The sequence below is a fragment of the Pelodiscus sinensis genome, unplaced genomic scaffold, assembly GCF_049634645.1.
Source record: "Pelodiscus sinensis isolate JC-2024 unplaced genomic scaffold, ASM4963464v1 ctg145, whole genome shotgun sequence".
NCBI lineage: Eukaryota > Metazoa > Chordata > Testudines > Trionychidae > Pelodiscus > Pelodiscus sinensis.
Genome location: NW_027465910.1, coordinates 79290 through 97331, shown reverse-complemented (window position 1 = coordinate 97331; position 18042 = coordinate 79290). Strand labels below are relative to the sequence as shown.

Here is an 18042-nt window from a genome sequence, read left to right as displayed (position 1 = left end):
CCCCAGCCACGGCCAGGCAGAGCAGTGGGCGCGGGGTAGGGCGTGGCTCGGAGCCACGGCCAGGCAGAGGGGCAGGGGCGGGGTGGGGCATGGCTTGGAGCCACAGCCAGGCAGAGGGGCAGGGGCGGGGCAGGGAATGGCTCGGCTCAGAGCCCCAGCCATGGCCAGGTAGAGCGAGGGGGTGTATATCTGCATGTGCATGTGCGTGTGCGGGGGAGGGAGGGAGAGGCCCAAAGCCCCAGCCACGGCCAGGCAGAGCAGTGGGGGCGGGGCAGGGAATGGCTCAGAGCCCCAGCCATGGCCAGGTAAAGCGGTGGGGGCGGGGCGGGGCATGGCTCGGCTCGGAGCCAGGGCCATGGCCAGGCAGGCTGGCATGCACAGAGGGAGGGGAAGCCCAGGGCAAGGAGGGGTGAAAGGATTCTGAGGGTGCCAGGGCCAGGGCACCACAGTGGCCAGCCCAGCCCAGCCCAGCCCAGCCTGTGTTGGCTCTGGGCTACAAGAAGGCACTTGGATTCACTCCAGTCAGATGGGAGTGGTGGAGCCCAGCACTGGGCGGAGGGTGTTGGCAAGACTCCCCAGGGTCCCTGCACCTGGAGCAGGGTCCTGCAGTGCTTGGTCTTCACGCTGTAACCCACCTTCTCATCCCGCACGTCGTCCGAGTGGGTGGAGGCTGGTTTCTCCATGGCAACCAGGCACAGCATCTGCAGTAGGTGGTTCTGCATCACATCACTGCCAGGAGGGGAGAGGGGTGAGCATAGGGCTCCCAGCCCCAGCACAGCTCCATCCACCCCCACTGCCCAGGAACTAGTGGACATGTTCGCCTATCACCACACTGTCCAGCTGTAGCTGGGAGATGCACTTCAGCACCTTCACTTCAGATGGGGGGGGGAAGTCATTCAGCTACACACCAGGGCCGAGAATCCCATTCCTCTCCCCAGCCCGCCCTGCTCACCGGATGATCCCAAACTCGTTGAAGTAGCCACCCCGCCCCTCTGTGCCGAAGGGCTCCTTGAAGGTCAGCACGACGCAGGCCACGTTGTCCCGGTTCCACACGGGGCCGAAGATGCGGTTCCCGAACCTGCCGGGGAGACAGCGTGTGGCTGAGGTGGGCATTACCGCGCTGGTGGGATCTCCCCCCAACAGGCAGCCCTGGAGCCCCACCTTAGCACCATGAGGTTCTGCACCATCTCCTTGCCCAGGTAGTGGTCAATGCGGTAGATCTGGTCCTCCCGGAAGAGTGAAGCGATGTGATTGGACAGTTTGTTGGAGCTCTCTAGATCCTTCCCAAATGGTTTCTCCACAATGATGCGATTCCAGCCCCTGGCGGGAGAGGCAGGGGGTGTCAAAGGTGGCTGCAGCTAGAGGGGACCCCCCACCCCACCCCTGGGGACTAGGTGCTCTCACCCGCAGCCCATGCAGCACTCCCGAATGTTGAGGGTGACATCCTCGTACACACTGGGGGGCAGTGCCAGGTAGAAGAGCCGGTTGGCCTTCTCCCCGTTGTGCAGCCCGGCCAGGTGGGTGTTCAGTTGCTGGAAGGAGGTGCTGCTGTCGTATGTCCCCGACACATAGCTGTTCCGGGAAAAGAACTCCTGCAGCTTGGCCTGTTCATCTGGCTCCACCTGCCCAAGGGGACATGCTGTCAGCCCAGGCATGGGGGAGGGGACACCCCCCCCCCCCCCCCGATCAGCCTAGGTGGGGGGGGGGGGAGAAGAGGGATGTGACCTCCTGGGTCAGTGGTGGGGACATGCCACCCCCGGTCAGTCAAGACGTGGGGAGAAAGAATGGGGATGCGCCACCCCCCTGTCAGCCCAGATGTGGCATAACCCCTCTCAGTGAGAGAAGAAATAAGCAAAAGCTTATAGGTTAATGCTATAGACCACACACATTCCTCCCCCACACACTTGCCAGTACGTTTTTTAGCTGATGCTGGCTTGTGCTGGATCCGGGACCTACTCTTACTGCAGCTCTGCATTTAAAGTGTATTAGGAGCCAGGCGGGAAGGCAGCCCAGCTCAGTTCCAGTTTGTGCTGGGTCTGGGAGCTCGGATCATTCCCTAGAAAGGGGCTGCTGCCTCTTTATCAGAGGCAATGGCACAGGGCATCAGACATCCAGTCCGTGAGGGGAGCTGGTTCTTACACTGGCTCCCCTCACAGACCAGTTCCCACCTGGCAGGGGTCTTCTTGGGAGCGAGGCAGGAGTGCACAGGCTGCTGGCCCCGTTCCCAGGGACTAGACTAGTCGACTAATGATCAGAATTCATGAGGTTATTTGACTGTTCAATTAACTGATATTTAACATCCCTAAGTCAGCCAAGGTGCGTGTGTGGGGGAAGGGAGGACATGCTACCCCAGTCATCTGAGGTGTGGGGGAGGGAAGTCACCCAGCCACAGATCCTCCCCCCGCCCAGACAGGTACTCAAGGCCCAAGGAACTCTGGCCCAGGGCCCCGGTTCCTCCCCCGCTCAGAGAGGGGCACTGGGTGGGCCGAAGGGACACCTTGAAGTAGGGCTGGCTTTGCCTGCGGATGTCCTCCACGGTGAGCTGGGACCGGGCGTAGCCCACCACATAGGTGTCATCGGGGAGCAGCCCATCCCGGAACAGCCACCTGAAAGAGAATTTGGCTGGGTGAGCTGAGGTCAGGGCCCCGAGTTCCCCACAGCCCGGTCTGGCAGGGACCTACCAGATGGTTGGGTAGATCTTCTTCTTGGCCAAGTCGCCCTGGAACAGACAAAGGGCACATCACAGCAGCAAACAGACAAGAGGGGCAGCCCCTGGGCCCCATTACTTGCCCTGGGGTGGGATGGGCAACAGGCCCCATTCCCCACCCTCCTGAGCCAGACCGTCACTGCTCTGGGGCCAGATGGGAGCCAGCCCCCAGCAAGGGGCAGGCCCTGGGTCCCATTCCCCACCCAGGATAAAGTCTCTCCCCCCCATGTCTATTCCCTGCCCTCCTATGTCTTTGCTCTGCAGTGCTGGGCCTTTGTGGGGGAGCAGCTAAGCCAGGGACTGGCAGGTGCACTTGCAGGTCCTGTGCCAGACTCCACATGCCACCCCTCAGCCTGGGCACACATGCAGTTTGCTCTGCCAGGGTGTGTGTACAGATCAGCTGATCATTTTGCAAGCCTTAGGGATTTGCTGAGTCACAGAGGCTCAGCTCCCACAGCAAGGCGGGTCCTAGTGCAAGAAGCAGGCCAAGGGATACCCCAGGGATACCGCCACCCCCTCACAGCAAGGGCTCAAACCAGCGAGCTCAAACCAGCCCAGGGATACGACACACACTACAGGGATGTGCCAGCCCCACGCTGCATGGTAAGGGGGGGGAACTGCCCAACAAGCCCATACCAGCCTGGGGACACACCACACAGTCTGCTGCAGGCCAGGGAATGGCTGAGCAGGGAAAATGAGCCATGCCCACAGATACAGGGACATTTGTGTTTGCCACTCCCTGGCCCAAAGGGATACGCCATCTTCTCCTCAGCTCTTTGCCCTGCCTCCCACAGCCAGGTCCAGGCCACTGGCCTTCTGCCTAAGCCCAGGAAGCTCCTTATCTATCACAAACGCTGATAAGCGGCTTTCTCCTTCCTCCCTCCCTCTGCTGGGGGAGGGGGAGCAGGTGCCAGGCATCCAGCCTGTGCTGTCCCTGACAGGCCTGCAGAGAGACCGCAGCAGCTCCCATCACAGCTCACAGGGCCCAGTGCCTACCCAGGATTCTCTGCCTCAGCTCTGCCAACTTGAGGTGAACCCAAGTCACGTGGAGCTGGGACAACCCCTATATTTAAACAGGGAGCTGGCTTCTGGGGTCAGTCGCCCTGTGTGACCTGAGCCTAGCCACTGAATCGCTGTGCCTCAGTTTCCCCACTCTCCTGCTCTGTTGCAGGCAGGGTTGGGGGAGTGCCTGGGGTGTCTGGCCCTGCCAGGAGATGTGTGGGGGACTGCTAGGAGCAAGGAACACCAACTGCCTGGGGCTGTGCTCCAGAGAGCCGGGGACTCTAAGAAGGCTCTAGGGGACTTAGTGGCATCCTAGACCTGGGATGGGGCCAAAGAGGCTTGTGGGGTGTATCACCAGGGCAGCCAGGAGCAGAACAGGGAGGGAGCTGTGCCACCCAACCAAACATCATGAGAGATGGGGAATTGCACCCAACTTGGGTAGCTGCCTTTCATAAAGGCTGGGAGAAAAGTGGAAAGGATGGAGAGGAGAAAGGAGCCAGAAAAGTTACTCCCAGGCTGGAGGAAAATGCACAGAAAGCCTCAGAAGGCTGCATCAGACCAGCATGTCAAGGGGAGATGGGTTCCTGTGCTGTGGAGAAAGGTGGAGAGAGTGGGAACCAAAGCCCCAGAAATTGAGACCAGCAGTAATGCACCTGTGGGGCGTGCAGACAGCGGCAGCAACTCAAGCAAAATCAGGGCTTCTCCGCCTCTTGCTGCCTACTCTGCTGGCCGCCTGCCTGGGGAACCCGGGGCCAAGTGGGGGAGTCTTTGGCCTGAGACACAAGCACATTGAAGTAGATGTCTCAGGGTGGGTGAGCGAAGCTAGCAAAGGTGTGTTTGTGTGTATTACTCTCCTCAGCTACAGGGAGCTAGGGTGAGCAGGGGGCTTCCACATGCCACCCCCACCACAAGGACACTGCCCAGCCACCCCCAGCATGGGAGTGGCTCCAGCAGCCGTGGTCTCCTCTGACCACCCCCACGTTGCTTATCTTGTGGTTCCCCATGGGCACAGCTGCTCAGCAGTGCCCAGCACTTCCCTTTGTCCAAATGCAACAGATCCCACAACGGGAGGGACATGTTGCGACCCCTCAGAGCAGGCAGGCAACCGGAAGCAGGGTAGAAAAGGGTTATGCTGAAGTTCTGGGGAGGGAACTGAGGCAGTTTCTGTGAGTTTGAGGGGCACCGGGGTGGTTTCCAGGGCCTAAGGGATGACTATGGTGAGAGGCAGTTTGGGAGGCTTCTGGGGTGTCAGGGCAAATTCAGAGTAGTGGGTGGATTTGGGAGCAACAAGACGGTGTCAATCACACACCTCTGCTTGCTGAAATCTCACTACTGCTCACGGAATATAAACGAAGGGTTGGCCAAGCCAGGGCTTGACCTCACTCCATCCCATGGCAAGCACCAGCACCATCCCAGGCCTTGGGTGGCCCCATGACAGGGCACATAGCTCAACCCATCAGGGATTAGTGGCCCCCCGCCCCCACTGGAGGCAAGTGCTGCCCGCCCAGGTTACACAACACCAGGCAGGAAGTTAAGTCACTCTGCCCAGTCATGGTAGCTGGGATGGCTCGGCTGCAGCTCCCAGTGCTCAGTATCGCCCCTGGTACAACTCCTGCCTCGCCCTGGAGGCATGAGCCGCAGAGCCCACGGGAGGCAGGAGCTCAGGGGAATCTGGCAGCTGAGCAGAGCTGTGGGGAAGATTAGTTTAGCCATCCCCTCACCAAGTGCAGGGTCCTGCAGGGAACTCCCTGTTCCCCCACAGCATTGCCTGTCCACAAAGCAGGGTGCAAGAGGAACGGCCCAGCTCAGGCACCCCACATGGGGCATGGCCTGGCTGACTGGGGACTCACCGAGGCCCCGAGGATGATGAAGATGTGGGTGTCAGACCGCAAGAAGTCCTGGTCCTGGCACAGCTCTTCCCGCATCATCCCGCACACCTGTGAGCGACTCAGCTCCTGTGGAAAGGCCATGGTGCTGGCACGGCTGCTCCCTAGAGCAGAGAGACCATGTGAACCGCCTGCCTCAGAGGGCTGACCCAGGCTGGGCTCCCTCCCCAGCCCCAGGCAGCCAGGGACAAGTCTCTGCTTGGCCAACAGCAGGGCAGAGCCCCATGGTGGGGGAAGGGAAATGGGATTGTGGGGGAAGAGTGGCCCTGAGCGAGGATGGGGGAAAATGGGGCGGCAGCAGGTGGGGGTGAAGAGAAGCCCCGGGTGGGACCAGGGGGTTGGAGGTTTGTCACTTCTGGGTCCCATGAGGCCCTGAGCAGTCTGGCTTTTTCCCCCCAGGGGCCCCTCCCCCAGGACAGCCCCCCAATGCCCCCAGCACAGCCCCCCGGGGTCCCCCAACCGCCCAGCACAGCCCCCCAACACCATGCCCCCTACCCGAGCCCGGCCCCCCAACACCATGCCCCCTACCCGAGCCCGGCCCCCCAGTGCCCCCCGGCTCCCCGGCACAGCCCCCCAACACCATGCCCCCTACCCGAGCCCGGCCCCCCAGCTCAGCCCCCCAACACCATGTCCCCTACCCGAGCCCGGTCCCCCAGCTCAGCCCCCCAACACCGTGCCCCCTACCCGAGCCCGGCCCCCCAGTGCCCCCCGGCACAGCCCCCCAACACCGTGCCCCCTACCCGAGCCCGGCCCCCTAGTGCCCCCCGGCACAGCCCCCCAACACCATGCCCCCTACTCGAGCCCGGCCCCCCAGTGCCCCCCGGTTCAGACCCCCAGTGCCCCCCGGCTCAGACCCCCAACACCATGCCCCCTACCCGAGCACGGCCCCCCAGTTCCCCCCGGCACAGCCCCCCAACACCATGCCCCCTACCCGAGCCCGGCCCCCCAGTGCCCCCCGGCACAGCCCCCCAACACCGTGCCCCCTTCCCGAGCCCGGCCCCCCAGTTCCCCCCGGCACAGCCCCCCAACACCGTGCCCCCTACCCGAGCCCGGCCCCCCAGTGCCCCCCGGCACAGCCCCCCAACACCGTGCCCCCTACCCGAGCCCAGCCCCCCAGTGCCCCCCGGCACAGCCCCCCAACACCGTGCCCCCAACCCGAGCCCGGCCCCCCAGTGCCCCCCGGCTCAGCCCCCCAACACCGTGCCCCCTACCCGAGCCCAGCCCCCCAGTGCCCCCCGGCACAGCCCCCCAACACCGTGCCCCCAACCCGAGCCCGGCCCCCCAGTGCCCCCCGGCTCAGCCCCCCAACACCGTGCCCCCTACCCGAGCCCGGCCCCCCAGTGCCCCCCGGCTCAGCCCCCCAACACCGTGCCCCCTACCCGAGCCCGGCCCCCCAGTGCCCCCCGGCTCAGCCCCCCAACACCGTGCCCCCTACCCGAGCCCAGCCCCCCAGTGCCCCCCGGCTCAGCCCCCCAACACCGTGCCCCCTACCCGAGCCCGGCCCCCCAGTGCCCCCCGGCTCAGCCCCCCAACACCGTGCCCCCTACCCGAGCCCAGCCCCCCAGTGCCCCCCGGCACAGCCCCCCAACACCGTGCCCCCTACCCGAGCCCGGCCCCCCAGTACCCCCCGGCTCAGCCCCCCAACACCGTGCCCCCTACCCGAGGCCGGCCCCCCAGTGCCCCCCGGCTCAGCCCCCCAACACCATGCCCCCTACCCGAGCCCGGCCCCCCAGTGCCCCCCGGCTCAGCCCCCCAACACCATGCCCCCTACCCGAGCCCGGCCCCCCAGCTCAGCCCCCCAACACCATGCCCCCTACCCGAGCCCGGCCCTCACCGCTCCGCGCTCCCCCACCGCTCCCCACGTCTGGATCGCGCTCCGCCGGCGGCCCAACGCTCGCCCGGCTCCCCATCCCCGCCCCGCCCCTGCCAATCCCCGCCCGGCTCCCCATCCCCGCCCCGCCCCGCCCCTGCCAATCCCCGCCCGGCTCCCCATCCCCGCCCCGCCCCTGCCAATCCCCGCCCGGCTCCCCATCCCCGCCCCGCCCCTGCCAATCCCCGCCCGGCTCCCCATCCCCGCCCCGCCCCTGCCAATCCCCGCCCCTCCCCGCCCCTGCCAATCCCCGCCGGCTCCCCATCCCCGCCCCTCCCCGCCCCTGCCAATCCCCGCCGGCTCCCCATCCCCGCCCCTCCCCTGCCAATCCCCGCCGGCTCCCCATCCCCGCCCCTCCCCTGCCAATCCCCGCCGGCTCCCTATCCCCGCCCGGCTCCCCATCCCTGCCCAGGCCAATCCCCGCCCGGCTCCCTATCCCCGCCCCTGCCAATCCCCGCCCGGCTCCCCATCCCTGCCCAGGCCAATCCCCGCCATTCTAGGCTACGAACGTCTCTTCCGCTTCCGGGTCCCGGGGAAGCACTTCCGGGGGAGACAAGGCCGCGATCCCGGAAAAGGGAAGTGGCAGCCGGGGGCGACGAGTATCCGAACCGCGATCCAGGCGTCCGAGTTCTCCTGTCGCCGAGGTTGGGGATTTCCGGCCCCGCCCCCGCCCCCGCCCGCCAGGCGTAGGGCTCAGCCGGTGGGAGCACCGGCACCAGGATCAGCCAGGACAGCCCAGGCCAGGGCCCCGCCCCCTCCCAACCCCCGAACCCACGCAGCAGCCTGGTCCTAGCTCCTCCTCCGGCCTTTGCCCTGCTTTCCAGGCTAAAGGTGCCATGCCCTCCCCGTGCCGGCTCGGGGTACGAAGGATCACAGCCAGTGTGTACATGAGGGAGGTTGTCACCCTGAAATCCCCATCCAGGGATTGGTGCAGAGCCCAGGGAAACTGAGGCACACACACACAGGGTTACCACAGGATGGTAGAACTCACGTGCACTCTTACAAGGGGAATACAATCCTCTGCTTTGTCACTTTTCTGTTCCCTTCAAGACCAAACTGAGTAGGGTCACTTTAGCTGGTGAAGTTCAGATGCACCAGTTCGTGACAGGGCATCAGTCCCCCCCCTTCCCCAGCCCAGGGACCCTCCGTTTCCCAGGTCTCATAGTGCCATGTCTCTTCACAGGCTAGACTGGATGAACGGGACCCGGCAACGGCGGAGTTGTGAGATGGTGCAGCCAGGCGGGTGCCCAGGCAGTGACTGCAGTGCTCTTGGTGAGGACTCATCCCTTGGCAAGGTGGCGGCTTGGCAACTACCCCCTGAGCTGGCCGGGCATGAGGCCCTGCAGCGCTTCCTGCTGGAAAACCAGGATCTGAAAGGTGAGGATGAATGAGTACCCTGGACTGGTACAGCACTGAAAGGGGTGGCTGGGGCCCAGTTCCCTGCAACCTGGACCTGGGCTGCAGCATGTTGCTTGGCTGACCAAGCCATACTGCCCAGTCGTGGGTCCAGTGGGGCTCGGGCAGCCTCCCAGGAAGCACCTCCAGGCAGTCAGGAGGCTCCATATGCTGCGCCCACCCCAAGCGTCAACCCTGCAGCTCCTTTTGGCCAGGATCCTCAGTCAGTGGGGGCTGTGGGTGCAGCGCAAACCTCCTGCCAGCACCTCAGCATAGGAGCCACAGGAGGGACTTGCCACTGCTTCTGGGAGCTGCTTGTAAATCTTTACCCTGAGCCCCACTCCACCCCAGCCCTGATTCCCCTCCTGCTCTCTGAACCCCTGGGTCCCAGCCCCAGAGCCTGTGCTCTCTCCCACACCCCAACCCCCTGCATCAGCCTAGAGCCACCTCCCACATTCCAACCCTAAATGGCCCCTTCAAGGATTGAACTCACAACGGTGGGTTTAGCAGGCCAATGCTCAAACCACTGAGTTATCCGTCCCCCCTGTTCCCTGTGGAGGGGGAGTGCTGTGCTACAGCTGTTATCTGCACCCTGTGTGTTTGTGTGTATGGGGGTGGGTGTGCTGCAGTTGCTCCCTGTGTGTGTGTGTGTGTGTGTGTGTGTGTGTATAGGGAGGGGTGGGGTGCTACAGTTGCTCTCTGTGTTTGTATGGGGTGAGGCGCTGCTGTTGCTCCGTGTGTGTGTGTGTGTGTGTGTGTGTGTGTGGATGGGGAGAGGTGGGGTGCTACAGTTGCTCTCTGTGTTTGTATGGGGTGAGGCGCTGCTGTTGCTCCCTGTGTGCGCATTGGGGGGGGAGTGGGGCAGCTCCTCTGTGTGTGTATGGGGGGAGTGGGTGCTGGAGCTGTGCTGTGTGTAGGGAGGTGGGGCACTGTGGTTGCTCCCTGTGTGTGTATGAGGGTGGGTGCTGGAACTGCTTCCTGTGTTTTTATGGCGGGGAGTGGGCGCTGGAGCTAGTGTGTGTGTGTGTGTGTGTGTGTGTGTGTGTGTGGGTGGTGGGAAGTGGGCACTGGAACTGCTGTGTGTGTGGGGGGGGGAGCGGGGGCTGTGGCTGCTCCGTGTGTGTGGGGGGGGGAAGGAGCGGGGGCTGTGGCTGCTCCGTGTGTGTGGGGGGGGGGAGGAGCAGGGGCTGTGGCTGCTCCCTGTGTGTGTGTGTGTATGGGAAAGTAGGTGCTGCTCCCTGCTGGTCATGCTCGGGGGGGGGGGGGGGGCAGGGGGAGGCAGCTGACAGGTTCAGAGTCCGGTCTATGACCTAGCCTGCACCTCTTTCTTGGGAAGTTGCCTTTTGCCTGGGACTGGGCCCAAGCACCATTGCAGGGGAGGCCTCTGGCCTCCGAGGCTGGGCCTGCAGGTGCCAGTCACCACAGTCCCTCTTCATGGCTCCCTGCAGGGAATCCAGCCCAGCGAGACTCGTGTGGGAGGCTTGGCCCCTTGAGTGGGCGCTGTGGGCCAGGGTATTTGCAATGCCATCCAGGAGTCTTGTCAAAAAGACCCCATTTCGGGAAAGATATGGCGACATTGGAGATGGTGCAGAGCAGCAGCCGGGATCCAGCCTGTTGAGGGAAGGCTGACCCTGGGCTTGTTTACTTTGTAGAGGAGATAGAGGGGACATGACAGGCTGTTGCAAGGAGGAGGGGAGAATTGGCCTCTGCGTCTGGGACAAGAACCAATGTGCTTAAACTGCAGATCGGCAGGGTTAGGTTGGACATGAGGGAAAACGGTCAGAGTGGCACTGTAATCAATTGCCCAGAGACGTTGTGGAGCATGTCAGACAAATGCCTGCAAGGATGGTCTAGAACAGGGATGGGCAAATTTTAGGCTGCATCCTGCCCCTTTGACCTTTTCCTCTGGCTTTCAAGGGCTTGCCCTGCTGTGGGTCTCCACACACCTCCCCACCACAAGCTCCAGCTCCTATTGGCTGTGGGTCCTGTGCCCTGGGAGCTGTGGGGGCAGAGCTGGAGGAGGAATGGGCTGCTGCTTTCAGGAGCCGTTTCAGATTAGCCCTGCCCAGATCTTTCTCTGCCCCATACCAAACTTACTCCTTGCTCCCAGAGGGAGGCGGGGAGCAAATCTGGATGAGCACCCTCTGGAGGGAGCTCACCTGGGCTGATGTGCTGCCTGTCCATGGGGCAGAGGCCATTCGACAGAGTAACCAGATGCTGCGGCAGCGCTACCAGGAGTTCGTGGGGTTCCAGGCTGTGCAGCGTGAGGAGAAAGACTTCCTGTTGCTCCGGTTCCGGGAGGCCCGGGATGTGGTGCAGAAGCTAAATGCTGAGCGGGCCGAGATGAAACGCCAGCTGGAGCAGGCCCTCCAGGAGGTGGAGCAGCTCAAGGGAAGCCAGAAGGTATCAGGAGAGCTCCCTGCCACCTCGCCAAGGGGCAGCAGGGCTTCAGGGTTGGGACACCTGCTCTCAGACATGCAGAAAGAGATCCCTGAGCCAGAGGAGGCGGACACGACGACTCTGACCCAGGAGCTGGCAGAGCCCACGATGGTGAGAGACATCTGGCCAGGGGCTCTCTCTGACCCCAGCTTCCCATTACCTGAGGTACAGAGTAGCCAACCCCAGTTGGCTGTGCTTGCTGCACCTCAGACTGTGCTGGTGAAAGGAGAAAGCCCCTCTGGGTCCCAGCCCCAGTCTTTCTCAGCAGGGGGGAAGCACCTTGTGGCATCTGTCCTTCACTATCCCCAGGCCCCTGGTCAAGAGACCCAGCAGCTGGAGCAACACCAGGAGGCCAGCCAAGTCCAGCAGCAGGTGCAGCCCATCAACGTGGGGCTCAAGGTAAGGGCCTGCTGGGTGTGGGAATGTTCTTCCCAATGCCCCCATCTCTTGGTGGTGGTATCTAGAATCACAGGCCTCTCACTCCCCTTAGTGTGAGGGGACCATGTCTGCCCCAGCCAGAGCTCAGCTCCCTGCCAGCTACAGCCATGGGCAGCACCAGCCCTCTCCTCAGTTTGCATGGCCGAGAGTCTGCTGGAATGACCACCAGCCCTGCTTTGCACAGCTCACATGAGACAGCCAGTGTCAGGCTCACAGGGAATGGAGACTTCAAGAGAAATGCCGGTGTTTTAGGGCCTGAACTCCAGTTCCTAGCTGCCCTGCATCTCACAGCGCACTTCTCCCAGCGCTGGGGAGCCAGCGCAACTAAGCTCCCCTGGCCTTAGGGCAAGCCCCAATAGCTTCTCTCCTCCGGGCTGCTCCTTAGTATGGACATGTAGAAGTGCAACCCACTCCTGCGGCTGGAGACCGTCCCAACACACACTGCCTGAGGGCGTCCCAACACACACTGCCTCTAACACCAAGGCCTTGAGAGCGTTTCCCAGCATGGGCACGGATTGCTCCTGTGCATGCACGTCACAAAGCTGGGCATGACTAGTGTGAGGCTGGCACTCACTGGACACTCGCCAGGAGGATATCTGGAGTGTGAACCCCAGCACCAGGGGCTCTCTAATGCCTCTGCCAGTTGGCAGGATCTCTTCAGCGTGCCAGCCACACAGCCTCACTGCATCTGGGGCTGAGCCTTGGGCTCCAGCCTGCTGGAGCCACACCATGAGCACTGACTCCTAGTCAGAGAGGCGGATGCAGGGAGTGATGCCCCCAGGCAGGACTTGCAGGGAGTCCAGGCAGCATTTGCAGAAAAGAGTCGGGGCAAGAGGCACCTTGAACCCGGCATGTAGTGTCTTTGGGCTCACACAGAGAAATCAGAACAATTTGCTGCCAGCCAAGTGGGCCCCACTTGAGGCTGACTTGCCCCATTCTGTGTCAGGTGAGAGCCAGGCACTTTATCCCCTGCTTGCTGCCTCCAGGCCTGGGTTCCCCACAGAGATGGGGGCTAAATATCAGCAGGTTCCACCCTGCTTCCTATCTCCTGAACAGCCCAAGAGCCAGCTTCCCTTACTTTGCATTGCTTCGGCAGGATGGGGTAAGGGGAAACTGAGGTATGATGCAGGGTCAGAAAAATCTCATTTGGGGATCAGGGATGTTTGAGGCAAGTGGGGAGGGGGCAGCAGGGCCCCCTCCCTGTTCCTGGGAGGGGGGATGGACACCTTTCATGGGGTGCCTTGTGCAGGGCAGGGACAGCTTGATTTTTCATGGTATTGGGCTGGTTGCACTCAGCTGGGGCCATTTCCTGGGAGCAGGTGAGGGGGGAGCATGCTCAGCTGGGGGCTGGCTGTGTTCGGCTGGGGCTGTTTCCTGGGAGTGGGTGAGGGGAGTGGGGCATGCTCAGCCAGGGACTGGCTTGCAGGGCAGGGCTGGTTCCTGGGATGGGGTTTGCCATTGCAGGAGTCATGGCTCAGTGGTACCGGTGTCATTAGCAGGAGAATGGGGTGCAGCTGGAGAGGCCTGTGGAGCTGGAAACCCTGCAGGGCAGTGGGGACAGCAGGTAAGAGCAGCTTATGTATTGGAGGGAATGATAGTGAGACTGGGAAGCTCTTTCACTGCTGGGGCCTGGCTCCCCTTTGCCCTGATGTGGTTGGGCAGCCCTTCCCCTGCTGGGAAGTAGATGGGGCAGGTTCTGCAGATGGCACCACAGGGGGCATGTCTGTACGATGAGGCTGGCAGGGAGGGTAATGGAGGGGAGCAGAGCCCCCTGCTGCTGGGCACTCCTCACCACCCTGCCTGTCCTTTCAGAGCCAGTAGCAGTCGGGAGGCAGCCGAGCTGTTGCAGAGGCGGCTGAAGGAGGCAGAGGAGGAGTAAGTCGCTTGGACCAGTGCTGGCACCTGCTTGTGTATTAGGGGCCAGTGCAGGGGTTTGGGGCAGGGGGGAGAAAGGTGCTTGGCACTTAAGGAGGTGGGTCACTTGTGTGCAGGCTAGTTTGGCTGGGGGTGGGGCTGGATTGGTGAGAGGGGGTGGGACAATTTGTGTGGGGGCTGACAGAGGGGTGCTGGACACAGGTAAGACATGGGCCAGCTGGGAGAGGGGTGCAGGATACCCGAGAGGGGGGCAGCATGTCTGCTCTCCACTCAATGGGCTGTCTGGCAGGAGCACAGGGCTGAAGCAGAAGCTGGCAGCTGTGCAGGATGAGGTGGCCACGCTGGCAGCCAGGGCACAGGATGCAGAACAGCAGGTGCAGGCCCTGAGGAAACAGCTGGAGGTAACATTTCCCTGTGGGGCCACCGAGCCCAGCCCTGGCAGGGTCCCTGGCTCCCCCTTTCCCTGGGGCAGCCATGCTGCTCTATTGCCTTTATGCCAGGGAGGAGAGACTTCTCCAGACTGCAGGGATGGGTGCTGAGTGTGCTCCAGCCAGATTATCCTTTGCAGCAGCCCCGGCTTGGCAGAGACGCCTGTGGTGAGACCCACTAGTACCCCAGCCCTCGGCTTTGCTGCCTTGCAGTGCTTGGGCTCCCACTGGAAGGGCTGCTCCCCCTTGAAATGGGTCAGCTGCAGCCAGCCCTCCAGCAACCCCTAGATGTGACACCCTTGCCCACCTCAATCCTTGCCAGGATCCGCTTTCTAACCCTTCTGCCCCTAGCCATGGGATTGCAACCTCCAGTCAATTAGTCACTACCAGGCATGTGGGTTGTAACGTCAGCAGGGTATCCCCCCAGTCGCCACACGGATGGACACATCCACCTCCCGCTCCCTCCAGGGAGTTAGGAAGTGGGAAAGGGGGAGCTCCCACAGCAGGAAGAGGGTGGGAGGAGGGCTCTGTCAGCCTCAGCATCTCTCTGGATCTGGGCTCCCCAGGCTGTGTAGCCAGGGCTCATGTGGGCTTCTTTCCCTCATGGCAGCAGATGACGGAGGACAGGGCCTCGGTGAAAGCCCAGGTGACTTCCCTACTGGGGGAGCTGCAGGAGAGTCAGAGCCGGCTGGAGGCCTGTGTACTGGAGAAGAAGGATCTGGAGGGGAAGTGAGTGTGTACAGCTGTGAATCTCCCCTCACCTGAGGCTGGCAGCATAGCAGTTTGGCTGCAGCCCCTGACCTGTCCCAGGAGGCTGGGAGCAGGATGCAGGCCTTGGCCAGTGAGGGGCTGGATTCTTCTGCTAATGCCAATATTTCTTGCCAGAGCCCAGGCTGCTGCAGAGCAGGGCCGCCGGCTGGCTGGGGAAGCTGAGGCGCTGCACAAGCAGCACAGTGTGCAGGTAGACCAGTTGCGCATGCAGGCCCAGAACCTAGAGGCAGCGCTGCGAGTGGAGAGGCAGAGCGCCACAGAGGAGAAGTGAGTGGGGTGGGGACCTGGGTGCCTGTGTGTGTGTGTTGGGGGGGCGGGGCATGAAGCTGCTCTGCTGACCTCCCTGTTCTTGCATAGGCGGAAGCTGGCCCAGCTGCAGGCTGCCTATCACCAGCTCTTCCAGGAGTACGATTCCCACATGAAATCTAGCCTCGACCAGGAAAAGAGGAGCCAGGTGGGTTTAGGGCTGGTGTGTGGGAAAGGGGGGTGGGGGGGGTCTACCTAGCTGGGTCCTTCTCTGCCCCCCAGTGCCCTGTAGCTCAGGGCAGGATCTGCTCCCACTCAGGGCATGGAGCTTCACCTGGAGGAGCTATTGCAGCAGCTGCAGCAGGCAGAGGAGGCACTGGTAGCCAAGCAGGAGCTGATTGACAAGCTGAAGGAGGAGACAGAGCAGCACAAGACCTTGCTGGAGACCATCCCGGTGCTGAAGGCTCAGGTGGGGGTAACAGCATGGTTGCTGAAGGCCTAGGTGCGGGTAGGGATGTGAACGACTAGTCGACTATCCCATAAGCCAGGGCTGGCCAACCCGCAGCTCATGAGCCACATGCGGCTCCCCCCCTTAAATTGCGGCTTGCAAAGCCACCCCTGCGCTCCTAAAAACAGCCCCCTTGGGCTCCCTGTCTGGCATGGCGAAGCAAAATGGCAAATGTGTCTGGTGGTTTTTTGTTTTTGTTTTTTGCTCAACATTTCCCCCTCTGCCTGTGCACTATATCCCCAACGATTGTGGCTCTTTGCAGGGGTGGCCAACCCATTAAAGGTAATGAGCAAATGCTTATCAGATAGTTGACACCCTTATTAACTAGTTGCTTTCCCCTTCTTGCTGCTTCTATCAGAAAGAGACAGCAAGGTGTGGAGCCCAGGATCAGCTGCAGTGCTGCCTTGAAATGTTGCAGGGAGGATGGGCCCTGTGCTCCCTGCAGCGCTTTTGCCTTTGAAGTGTAGCAGCAGCCCGGCTGCATCTAGACTGGCATGATTTTGCGGAAATACTTTTAATGGAAATGTTTTTCCGTTAAGTATTTGCACAAAAGAGCGTCTATATTGGCAAGTGCCTTTGCGCAAAAGATTTGCTTTTGCGCAAAAGCATCTGTGCCCAGTATAGACGCAGTTTTGCGCAAGAAAGCTCCGGCGGCCATTTTCGCCATCGGGGCTTTCTTATGCAAAAAAATTCCTGTCCCTGTCTACACTGGCCCTCTTGCGCAAGAACACTTTCCCAAGAGGGCTTTTTCCCCGAGTGGGAGTGTCAGAGTTCTTGCGCAAGAACACTGACAATCTTACATTCTTGCGCAAATTCTCGCGGCCAGTTTAGACAGCTGACAAGATTTTGTGCAAAAGCAGATGCTTTTGCGCAAAATCTTGCCAGTCTAGATGCACCCCCCTGGTGCTGTTGCTACACTTTAAAGGTGGAGGTAGCCTTATGGATTATTCAATTCTACATCCCTAGGTGGGGAGGTAGCCATGTAGTTGCTGGATACCCAGGTGTGGGCAGGTGCATGGAGTTAGGGTGGGGAGGGGTGGTAGTAGCTAGGTGGTCATTGAAGGCCCAGTGCCAAAGGGGAAGGGACAGGGTGCAGGAATGCAAGGAGGGGGACATGTGGTCGCTGAAGGTCACTGGCACCTCCCTGGCAGGCTGATATCTACAAAGCGGATTTCCTGGCAGAGCGTGAGGCCCGGGAGAAGCTGCACGAGCAGCGAGAGGCTCTGCAGGAGCAGCTAGAACAGCTGCGGCGGGACTATGACAAGCTGAAGGCAGACACGGAGGGAGCCACCTGGTGAGCACAGCTCAAGGCTGCATCTGCCCTGTGGCCTGGGAACCTTGTGGCTGCTTCGGCCTTGGGTTTCCATGGGAGCTGCTGGTGCCCAGCCCCAGCCATTCCTGCAGCCTTGAGGGTTTGAGCTCTACTCAATGCTTACGGGGGAGGGAGAAGGGCTGCTGAAAGTTCTGCTGACCCCCACTCCTCTTCTTGCTGTTTGGTGAAGGGCTCTGATGGAAGAGATGAGGAACCGCCATTCGGAGGGGCGCCCGCCTGTCCCACAGCCTGGTGAGTCATGCTGTGGCCCTGGCCAGTGGGGGTGCTGAGTTGGGAAGGAGCTATTGGGACAGTCCTGGGGGGGGGGGGGGGGGGGGGGGGGTACTGATCAAGGGGACACTAACTTGCTCTCTCTCCTTAGCTTACAACATGGCTCCAGGGACTTTCCAGCCCGTGCCGGCAGCAGGGCGCAGGCGCAGCATCCCTGAGGAGCAGCCAGATTTCTGCTGCCCCAAGTGCCAGTACCAGGCCCCGGATATGGACACGCTGCAGATCCATGTGATGGACTGTATCAAGTGATGCCTGGCAGGTGGCGGCACCTGGGCATGGGAGGGAAGGGGCAGAGCCTAGCCTGCTTCCCCCCTCCAGCATGTGCTGCTCTCTAAATGGGGTCATAGCTGCCTTGAGCCAGTGGGAAGGGCCAGTCTATGGGTAGTGGGGGGAAGGGGCAGGCTTTGCACCACTGTCTTTGCCTTACCTAAAACTGAATGTACATGATCTGCTGTAATTCAGAAATTTGCCAGTCTAGAGCCTGACAGCCAAGGGGGGAGGAAGGAGGCAGGTGGGCTGGAACCATTTGTATGGGGCAGAAGGGAGGGACTGTGAAAGCCACTGAACTAAACTTCCACCCATGCAGAGAATGGAAATAACTTCAAACCAAAAGCTCTTTCTCCCAGCACCTATGGGGAGATGATGTGATGGGGAGGTTTCACTGCTCAGCTCCTTTGGAAGCACCTTACTGTTCCTCCTGCAGCACTTGCAGGGTGTGATTGAGCAAACAGACTCCCCTGCTCAGCTTCAGGCTGCCACAGTATCTCTGCTTCCCTTCTGTACTGTGCACAGGTTAGTGAATGTTACTGTCACTGCTGCTCCCAGGCAGACTCCTGCCTTCATGTCAAGCCTATTAAACCTGTCTCTGGAGGGA

General features: G+C 61.8%; 2 protein-coding genes across 9 annotated transcripts in view; one reads left to right on the top strand and one right to left on the bottom strand.

Moving 5' to 3' along the window:
- The window catches only part of G6PD (glucose-6-phosphate dehydrogenase), a 13110-nt gene extending 5114 nt beyond the window's left edge, over window positions 1-7996 (bottom strand). The window contains exons 1-8 of one of the 3 annotated variants that reach the window (XM_075916580.1): window positions 7975-7996; window positions 5560-5699; window positions 2682-2719; window positions 2498-2606; window positions 1405-1622; window positions 1162-1320; window positions 953-1078; window positions 636-729 (exon numbers count right to left, since the gene is read on the bottom strand). In XM_075916580.1, coding sequence (XP_075772695.1) covers window positions 636-729; window positions 953-1078; window positions 1162-1320; window positions 1405-1622; window positions 2498-2606; window positions 2682-2719; window positions 5560-5679 — 864 coding nt within the window. In that variant the 5' untranslated portion in view covers window positions 5680-5699; window positions 7975-7996. Of the gene's footprint in view, window positions 1-635; window positions 730-952; window positions 1079-1161; window positions 1321-1404; window positions 1623-2497; window positions 2607-2681; window positions 2720-5559; window positions 5700-7412; window positions 7584-7974 lie in introns of those variants that run through there. The other 2 variants (XM_075916578.1, XM_075916579.1) reach the window with 2 other exon arrangements.
- On the top strand, window positions 7979-18042 carry IKBKG (inhibitor of nuclear factor kappa B kinase regulatory subunit gamma). Of its 6 annotated transcripts, none has more exons than XM_025188205.2 (14): window positions 7979-8109; window positions 8649-8842; window positions 11052-11263; window positions 11609-11698; window positions 13237-13301; window positions 13550-13612; window positions 13902-14013; window positions 14651-14769; window positions 14926-15078; window positions 15169-15265; window positions 15377-15526; window positions 16717-16859; window positions 17068-17129; window positions 17260-18042. In XM_025188205.2, the coding sequence occupies exons 2-14, from the start codon at window positions 8659-8661 to the stop codon at window positions 17415-17417; spliced, it is 1608 nt and encodes a 535-aa protein (XP_025043990.2). In that variant the 5' UTR covers window positions 7979-8109; window positions 8649-8658; the 3' UTR covers window positions 17418-18042. The 6 variants fall into 6 exon arrangements, with proteins under 6 accessions (XP_025043990.2, XP_014432516.2, XP_025043988.2 ...); XM_014577030.3 differs by having other exon boundaries at window positions 13234-13301; XM_025188203.2 differs by having other exon boundaries at window positions 11052-11410.

Bases quoted from the DNA above. Each gene is read 5' to 3' on its own strand.
- IKBKG (XM_006130061.4), top strand. From the start codon at position 8,659: ATGAACGGGACCCGGCAACGGCGGAGTTGTGAGATGGTGCAGCCAGGC. The intron at 13,302-13,549 runs GTAAGAGCAGCT...CTGTCCTTTCAG, and splicing joins CAGGGCAGTGGGGACAGCAG to AGCCAGTAGCAGTCGGGAGG. The intron at 15,266-15,376 runs GTGGGTTTAGGG...GCTCCCACTCAG, and splicing joins ACCAGGAAAAGAGGAGCCAG to GGCATGGAGCTTCACCTGGA.